This window comes from Plectropomus leopardus, chromosome 22, assembly GCF_026936395.1.
Source record: "Plectropomus leopardus strain MGB_pleo_1.0 chromosome 22, ASM2693639v1, whole genome shotgun sequence".
In the NCBI taxonomy this organism is placed as follows: domain Eukaryota; kingdom Metazoa; phylum Chordata; class Actinopteri; order Perciformes; family Serranidae; genus Plectropomus; species Plectropomus leopardus.
The window spans coordinates 22,907,590-22,916,992 of record NC_142197.1 but is presented as its reverse complement, the minus strand read 5'-3'; the positions used below and the strand labels follow the sequence as shown (position 1 = coordinate 22,916,992).

General features: G+C 38.3%; 1 protein-coding gene across 1 annotated transcript; it reads left to right on the top strand.

Moving 5' to 3' along the window:
• The first annotated feature begins 257 nt into the window (after positions 1-257).
• Positions 258-9,194, top strand: krr1 (KRR1 small subunit processome component homolog). Its single transcript, XM_042511211.2, has 10 exons — positions 258-414; positions 1,911-2,086; positions 2,990-3,124; positions 3,262-3,387; positions 5,293-5,376; positions 5,963-6,019; positions 6,819-6,989; positions 7,318-7,395; positions 8,387-8,483; positions 8,582-9,194. Exons 1-10 carry the CDS (start codon positions 339-341, stop codon positions 8,734-8,736), a joined length of 1,155 nt encoding a protein of 384 aa, XP_042367145.1. The 5' UTR covers positions 258-338; the 3' UTR covers positions 8,737-9,194.
• The last annotated feature ends 209 nt before the right edge of the window (positions 9,195-9,403 follow it).

Here is a 9,403-nt window from a genome sequence, read left to right as displayed (position 1 = left end):
AAACTGTACATAAACTATTTTAAACTTTGATTTCTTTATTTTCACATTTTCAATCTTGTATTATAAGGAGTTTGAATCTGATTTACGTTGTTTCAGTCAGTCATTGTTGTCATTTGTTTTGTACATTTTCAATAAAGTTGTGAGAAAAAAGGCATGACCCGCCTTCCTCTCCCTCTAACTGGTTTCTACCTTCTCGGTGCACCAGGATGGATTGGTTAAATTTCGGAAATAGGACTGTGATTGGTTACAGTAAGAATATACATTTGCAACAAACCAATCAGAGGCAGAGTACGGCAGAGAAGGGCGGGCCATGCCTTCCGGACTGTTCTCCAACAACAATGGCGTCCTCCACGACGGGAGACGGCGTGAGTGAAGCTCAAACAGGAAAAAAATCGAAAAAGACAAAAAACCAAGGTAAGTTTGGGCTGCTGGTGAGTTCAAAACTACTACTTGATCCCCACTTGTACATTCAGTGTGTTAATAAGCTTAATTTTGTCGGCTAATTGGTATGTTTACATGTTAGTTGCATTGCACGCGTACATTACCTTTAAGCTAGCAAGTCAGCTCATTCCCCTGTTAGCTCCGTATTGAGCTCACACCAAGGAAAACGACAGAAATTAAAACAGTTTAGAGTCTGTGTTTTGTTTTATTTTATTTTATTCACTGTGAGAGTTTTAAGAGCTGTGCAGCAGACCCCAAATTGTGAACTAGTTACTTTAGGAACTGTTCGTTATTTAAGAGACTGGCAAGCATTGAGGACGAAGTTACGTTTTTTCAATTTGTCTCGGGGGACGTTCACCTTTAAGAAGTTGACCCAAAAAGTGCATTAAATGAGTTAAAGGTGTCAAAGGAAATGACCTGGAAATGTGTTTCTAACAACGGATTTACAGTTTTTGCAATTATTTTTTTTAAAAAAACTTAGGAAAAACTTAAATTATGTTATGGTAAAAGAAAGAAATCAGGTAATTTCCTGTATTTGTATCTTAGGGGAGGGTCATGAAAACAAACAAAGTCAAAACAAAGTGACAACCCATCCATTACCCTGCTGACTCTCAAGTGGACTATTTAGAGAGCAGTGAGGGATTTTTCTGTGTCAAAATAAAAGCCTGTTGACAACATCTCTGTCAACAGGATTGTGGCTTGTGTTACTGGCACAAGGCTTATGACATAATTGCAGGACAGTGTTGTTAACAACACAGTGGCTTGCAGGGACTCATAAATGAGTTGAGTATGTGCTCCTAATTGTGGAAATACAGTAATTGCAGCAGCAGCATTGCAGCAACAGTATTGTCAGTTTAAAGTTTGCCAGGTGCAGCAGTTCAGTGAGATTACTGTCATGTGCTGCATACACATGCAGTGCGACCCGGATGTTACAATTTCCCAGTCTGTCATGCGATGCCTTGCCAGAAATTTTGCCCGTTGACTTACTTGAGGAATGAGTCTGTAAGTCAGTTCATACTTTTTTTAGTGTAACAAGTTGTTACACTAAAAAAAGAAAAAAAAAAAAAAAAAAGCTGTAAAAAAGTATGAACTGAACTGAACAACCCAGGTGAAATGACTGATGTTACATAGGAATTTGATCCATTAGGTTTAATACCATTTTTAAAATCTAGAACAACAGCAGTATTTAGTCATTTTATCCTCATTCAAGTTCGCAGAGCACTAAACCATAAGTTAGCTGCTCCGCTGCAGTTTGTCACAGATACTGTGAAAGTCAAGAACACTCACGCCTCAGCAAAATCTGGAGACCAAAACATCCCCAGAAGTAAACTGCTCAAAATAAAACAACTGCTCAACTTGAAGCAATCTCAATCAACTGAGGGTCTCAGACTGGTGATATGACTTATAAAGGGCAGCCCTAGAATAATAGCTGTCAGACTTCCCGTGGTTCTGATGTCTCTGTCCTGCAGTGGATGAATCTGAACTCCTGACTGTTCCTGATGGATGGAAAGAGCCAGGTTTCACCAAAGACGACAATCCCCGAGGCCTGCTGGAGGAGAGCAGCTTTGCCACCCTCTTCCCCAAATACAGAGAAGCCTACCTGAAAGAGTGCTGGCCGCTGGTGGAGAAGGCCTTAGGAGAGGCAGTAAGTTCACAAGTGCTGATAACAGACCACAACATTTCTGAATCAGAGTCAGTTTTACTGGACAAATATGTTTGCATGCTCATGGAAGTCAGTTTCATCAGTCACTTAAAGGGATAGTTTGGATTTTTTGAAGTGGGGTTGTATGGGGTACTTCTCCATATTATGATTCCTGCAGAGCCTTCAAAATCCTTAAAAGGCTTTGAATTCATTAATCTAAAAATAAGGTCTTAATTGGTATCAAAATGTCTTGAAGTATCTTTAAAAAGTCTTAAAATGCAAAGACATTGAAAATTGTTTTTTTTTTCTAATTGTTTTTTTCTGTCTTTGCAAGTAATTGGAAGCGTCTATTAAATAAAAATACCAGATCCTTCTTCTTAAACTCTTCATGATGAGTATTAAAGCAGTAGAATAATCTGACGCACAGAGTGTGACAACTGACAAAAAAAGTGTTAAAAAGTATTACATTTAATTTGCCTTAAGTTGTAGGAACCCTGATCCATAGTTAGTGTATTTATAATATATTCAGGTTTAAAATAAATGTAACTGTCTGTACTTCTGTATGCTTTAATCCTGGTGGCAGTGTAAGGAGAGGGATTCTCCATGAGGTGGATGTAAACTTAGCTGAAGTAGAACTCTGGCAGGAACTTTTAACCATTGCTCAGTGTCTTTTAACTGTCGCTGTTTTTATTTACTTTTTGTTTTTGCATACTGGTCCAGAGGAATGTAATTTTGCTCCACTGTATGTGTTCTCACAGATATGGATGAAATGACAATTATTGAACACGAGCCTTGATCTTAGCTGTTTTAGTGATAGACTGCTGTGGGAATATACTGACTTTCTGCAGAAATGAAAAAAAGCACATTTTTTGTATTGAAGTTAACATGAATATCTGTTCTTGTCAGCATATCAAAGCCACTCTGGACCTGATAGAGGGAAGCATCACAGTCTGCACAACAAAGAAAACTTTTGACCCGTACGCCATCGTTAGAGCCAGAGATCTTATCAAGCTGCTGGCCAGGAGCGTCCCATTCGAGCAGGTAACCATCACCTGACACGGCGCTTTTAGAAAAGTGTGATGCTTGATGACAGCAGTGGCAAACACATGAGTGATGCTGATTTCTAATTATTATGCTGTTTTGCCCCTCTGTTTAGACTTTTTTTTTTTTGCTTCCAGGCTGTACGGATATTACAGGATGACATGGCGTGTGACATCATCAAAATTGGGACCCTGGTGAGGAACAGAGAGCGGTTTGTGAAGCGAAGACAGCGTCTGATCGGCCCCAAGGGCTCCACCCTAAAAGTGAGTCCCACACCAATATCCACCTGTTGGGAACAAGTAACAGTAGGTTTGCTTACTAGCAAATATTAAAGATAACTATTAATATTAAGGGTACTGTGGAGCTGCATGCAAAAACAATCCAGCAGCCTAAAATAAGAATGAGCAGTACATTACCTGTGTGGGTGCATGCGGCTTCAGTGGTCAGTGTAGCAGCTTTAGTTGATTTTAATGGCCATGCTCTGCTGAGGGCATGCTGCCGCAGGCATATGCTACCTGCTGACTGTGCATTTAAGGTGTGTGTGAATGTGTGCAAAGGCGTATAAGTGTGCATATGTGTTAGTTAGTTAAGGAGAAAGATAAACACTCAGTACAATAACATGCACAGTTAAGTAGAGCTACGGTTATTGCTTCCTTAGGCCATTTAATTGTCTTCATTTGAGTATACAAGCACTGCTGTTGATGTATTGACAGCAGTATGCAGTGGCAGGTGGAGATATGCCTTCTTTCAGGTAGTTGCTATAGACCTATATTTTTTGCTATAGACAGAATCCCAGTTATAACTTAATACCCCCCTGCCCCCCAAAGAATTAAATCAAGTCATTCATATGCAGAAACAACCTTTTAGTAACAAGATAGCAGCTGCAGACACTTTCTGGCAAGTTTAAAATTACATTTTTTTGTTGCATTGGTCTTTTTAGGGTATTTTAACAGATGAAAAGGGACTGGGTGAGATATAATCTGCCAAATATATTCACTCTGAATGCAATCAAGCATTTATGCTACAACTTTTCAGTAACAAGATAGCAGCTGCAATTACTTTTTGGCAAGTTGAAAATTGCATTTTTTTGTTTTTGTGAAGCATACACTGTATTTAGAACATTTTCACTGCTTTACCATGCTGTAACACACCCTCTACAACAGGGATTTGAAGCAGTTACATAAAAAACACCAAAATCCACTGACAAAACAGTCATTTTACTCCACTTAACGGCAGAGTTGCTGCACTAGCCCTGCCTCCATCAGCTGCTGTGGAAGATGAAGAGGAGCAAATATTCAAATACAGTGCACACTTAAAATTATATTGATTATTTTTTTATGTGGCTAAAGTATGTTATGCTTCACGCTCATCCACAGCAGTACTCAGCTTAGCTTCGGTGCTGGTGATGTAGGACTGCATTTTATTTATCAGAGGAGGGAGTGGCTGGGGGTGTGACTTTTTTTAATTTAGAATAAATATAAAATACTACCTTTTTCAAGTTATATGTCTCTCTCCATAGCCAAAACTAAAAACACAATTTCCTCCTCAGTTCTTATATTTTTTTAATGCCTTAACCATTTAGCACCTCTTCCCCCCTCATAAGTAAGGAACAGTCCCTATCCCAAACCAGAGGCAACAAGGAGTACGTGCAGAAGAAGTCCAGTTTACATCAGACTGAGGTGTTTACATGACAGAACAACTCGACTTCCAATCACATTAGCTTGGTGTATTAGTCTGATTTCAAGAAATTAATTTAGTACGATTTCAGATACGTTTACATGTATTTTAAAACTCCAGTTTAATCGGTCTAACACAGTAATTTGACTTTTTCTAACATCATGGAAACATACAGATTCAAAGCAAAGTAAACAAAATCCGTACCGCTTCAGAAATGAGAGAAGGACAAATTTCCTTTGCAAGCCCCACCTCCCTCTTGTGTCATCACCATCATCACTGCACTGCATTATAAAGAAAGCACACAGTGTTGTGTGCACTGAATATACTTAATAGACTCATCTGTCTGTGGTTTCTGTACTGCATTTTGGGATAAATGTCACCGTGTGGCAGTTTTTCATCAACCACAATATTTGAGTGTTTGTGTCATTTCAACAATATAGTATATAAGTTTAATGTTTAATGACTTTGATTTCCTGCTCATTTTCTTCTAGGCGTTAGAGTTGTTGACCAGCTGCTATGTGATGGTGCAGGGTAACACCGTGTCGGCCCTGGGGCCCTACAACGGCCTGAAGGAGGTAAGAACCTCACAGAGCTTCTGAATGTTCACAGGAGTCTACTGGTAAATAAAAATTACCCGAAAATTGGTAATAAAAAGAAAAGGAAAAAAAGGAAAATGACCTAAAAATGCTGAAAACGAAAAATGTACATATGTATTTATTTGATTTTTTTTTTTCTGTAACATTTTTTATACAATTTATTGTAATTATATTTACACTTTCTTTTTTTTGGTGATAATCTTCCCATAATCATCTTCTGTCTTCTATATGTATTATCAGGTAATTTTCTTGTTACCCTTTACTTTTACCTAATTTGTTGCAATTTGTGGGACATTTCTAGATTGTCACTGCCTTTTTCACCATGCTTTTGAAATTATTTTGTTCCAAAATAAACTGATGTTGATCCAGGTTTCAAAGGGGCATTTTGAAACAAAAATAATTTCCAAATTTGTTTATTGTTATTCAGTTAAAATAAATTATGCAAAAACATTTCATAATATCGGGTTTTTAATGAATTTGTAAATTATTTAGAAAGTACATTCTTAATCTATATTAATCATTTTATTTAATGTCTAATTAATAATATCTGTTTTCTGTTGTTCAGGTACGCAAAGTGGTGATGGACACAATGAAGAACATTCACCCCATCTACAACATCAAGGTTAGTTTGAACAGCCGACAGAGACCTGGCTGGTTAGACAGCTTTCTGCTGGGCCACAGCCCAGAAAACAAGATAGATAGAAATGTTTTGACAAAGTGCAAAAATGCCCAGTGAAGATGTTTCCATCCTTGTTCTTGATTTCCTGACTGAAATAAATCTCTCTGAGTTTGGACGCCAAGGCTGGCTCAACTTGGAGCTGAGGGCATGAAAGAGCTGCAGACACTCTGCATAATTCGTTCTCTTCAACAACTACCTGTTTGTACCAGCTGCATGGTTGATGACAGGTGTTATAACAATTCATTGCTTCTCGCCATATTTCTGGCTAGAAAAGCTTGAAATACAGAGGGTTTAAACACTAACAAAATGGCTGTGGCTACATAAAAACAATATATTTCAGCATGTCAAGGGATGTTTTTAACACCCAATATGTACTAAATTTGTGTAAAAGCCCACCTTCAAATTAAAATGCAGTTTTGATAAAACAAATGCAGAAGTATTAGTTTGACATGTAGCTTTGTCTCTAGCTTAATGCAGTAAATGAATAATGCAAAAAAAAAAGAAGTAGTTGCTGTGACAACACACTGTCCTGATAAATGCAGTAATAAAATGCATGGGGCATTGTCATGGCAACGCAGCTGTTGTGGAGACTAGATACAGTGGTAATAAAATGGCATTTTAGTGAAGAAAGGGCACATGGCGTAACATTGCAGCATCAAATCACATTTTTGTTACTATGACACCCCACCACCAATCACCTTCCCCCGACCTCACCCCCACACCCCTTCCCTGACGCCATCAGACACTGATGATCAAACGAGAGCTCTCCAAAGACCCCGATTTGCGGGTGCAGAGCTGGGAACGCTTTCTGCCCAAGTTCCGCCACAAGAACCTGGCCAAGCGCAGGGAGCCCAAGAAGAAGAGCATGAAGAAGGAGTACACACCTTTCCCTCCAGCACAGCCAGAGAGCACAGTAAGACATTTGCATGAAAATACATTTATTTTAACATGCGTAACTTAATTACAGCCTCTAAGTGGTCTATAAAGACCACAGTAACATTACTTGCTAAAGATATCAAGTAGTCTATCATGTATGCTCACTTGCTTATACAATTATATGTTATATCATTAAGCACTAGTTTAAAATCAGCTATTTTAAAGGTAAATGTTGATGTCAGTCTAAGCTAACAACAGAAAGTAAAGTTTTTACTTTGTTTATACCCTGTTACTGAAACGAATTTGTATATTAAGACTGTTTATTTGAACATAATTTTGAACTCTGTGGATTTTCTTTTTTTCAGGTTGACAAGGAGCTGGCCACAGGAGAATTCTTCCTGCGTGAAAGTGTGAAAAAGAGGAAGAAGATGGAAGAGATCAAGGTGAGCACTGATTGGGTTAATCTCCTACTGGACTGCAGTGTCTCTTCACATGAATGTCATCACGATAATGATATCCAGCCAGCTTTTTGACTACATGCCGGCAGTAGAGGCCACCTGGTTTTCAGGTTATCCGTCTGTCTGTCTGTCCCGTTCTTTTGAGCAGAATATCTCAAAAACACATTTTTCAGATTTAGCACAAATATCCACTTAGACTCAAGGATAAACTTTTGTGGTCATAGGTCAAACGTTAATGTTACTGTGTCCTCTACTGTCTCATTCTTTTGAACACGATATAACAAGAACATCTTGTAGGAATTTCTTCAAATTTGGCACAAACATTCACTTGTACTCTGGAATGAACAAATTAGAAGTTAGTGTTTGAAGGTCAAAGATCAAGCGCACTGTGAAGTTGCATCTGTCTCATTCTAGTAAATGCAATATCTGAAGATGGCTTCGCAGGAGCTTTGTAAAATTTGGCACGAGTGACCACACGGACTCAAGAATAAACCAACCACAGTTTGGTGGTTAAAGGTTTGGTGGTCATAAAATAAATGTTTGGCCATAACTTCAGAATTTGCACGTCAAAATTTTGTACGAAAGATTAATAGAAGGTCAACTGTGACATCACAGTGTTCTACAAAACACTTTCCTGGCCAATACTCAACATCATATGTCAGAAATGGAAGGTCAGATAATGTATTGGTGACACTAATCTTGGGTGATTTAAAAAAAAAAAAGAAAAAATGTCATGATTGCATAGATTATCTGTGCTGCTGGGGGGAGGTTATGTGGGAGGTATTCATGTTTTCACAGACATGTGAACTGCAAGTTCAACTTGACAGATGTGTGAAAGCATACGATCGCATGGTGGTTAATGGATGCAGAGTCTCTGCAAAATGCTGCAGAAACTCAGCCTAAAAGACTAAAGGAATTGTTACGTCATATTCTGAGAACTGCCAATAGTGTGACAATCATTGTTCCCTTTTCTCAGGTGAAACAAGCAGAGGCACTGACCAAGAAGCAGGAAGAGCGGAACAAAGCTTTCATTCCTCCTAAAGAAAAGCCTTTGATGAAGAAAACAACCAAAGGTAGATTAAATGGAGCACATTTTTACATGAGAACAAATTAACTTTGTCTTTGCACCGTGATAGTCCAGCTAACCGCTATCTTCTTGTTTGTGTCACAGCTCAATCAGAAGGCAAGCTCGACATCGAAGCAATAAAGGAGAAAGTGAAAAAAGCCAAAACCAAGAAGCTGGGGGCTCCACCAGTGAACCCAGCTGCCCCCACCAGCAGCACCACTGACAAAAAGAAAAAGAGCAAAACAAAAAACAAAGGCTAACAACAGACTTAGACCAACACAGCTGTACTGTGTACCATGACACATGGTATTTTTAGGCAGTTCCATTGGACAGATGGAGAACTCTTTAAGGGTGCAGGAAGATGAGAAGTAAGATGCAGTGTGTGCTTGGATCTAAATGAATTCTATCACAAACTGCTATGGACATTTTTTTGTTGAACTATTTTTGTTGAGAGGATTTCCTGTTTGCACCCAAGTGTAATCTTCAATCGGGTGACCAGTTCTTACTCGAGGGAGATGAACAGACAACCAGCAGCTAATGTTATACATGTTCCCCTTGTCTGCTTCATTTGTCTTTGTAACTATTGTCCAGATTTTTATGGTCGGTATTTATAGGCTTCAAAATATAGTTTTCTTCTTTCTTAAGACAGATGTGTGTTCAGGGGAAGACAGACTATTAGATGGAAATGTGAAATTAAAGGCAGATTTTTAATAACCTGGATCTTGTACATGAAGGTGTGCCTTTCTTCCTTTCATCATGAAAACAAACTTAAAGTCTTAAAATGAAAATATTTTTTTAAACCCCTCATGATGGGATTCCAAGCAGCAGAATCTCACTTGCATTGAGAAACACAACATTTTTTCTCCAACATTTGACGTAAATAATCATTTTCACTGGACAAAAAAAAATTATGTTTTATGTTACACT

Excerpts from the sequence above, each read along its gene's own strand:
- krr1 (XM_042511211.2), top strand. The coding sequence starts at position 339 with ATGGCGTCCTCCACGACGGGAGACGGCGTGAGTGAAGCTCAAACAGGA. Across the intron at positions 3,388-5,292 it reads CCAAGGGCTCCACCCTAAAA|GCGTTAGAGTTGTTGACCAG; the intron begins GTGAGTCCCACA and ends ATTTTCTTCTAG. Across the intron at positions 8,484-8,581 it reads GATGAAGAAAACAACCAAAG|CTCAATCAGAAGGCAAGCTC; the intron begins GTAGATTAAATG and ends TTTGTGTCACAG.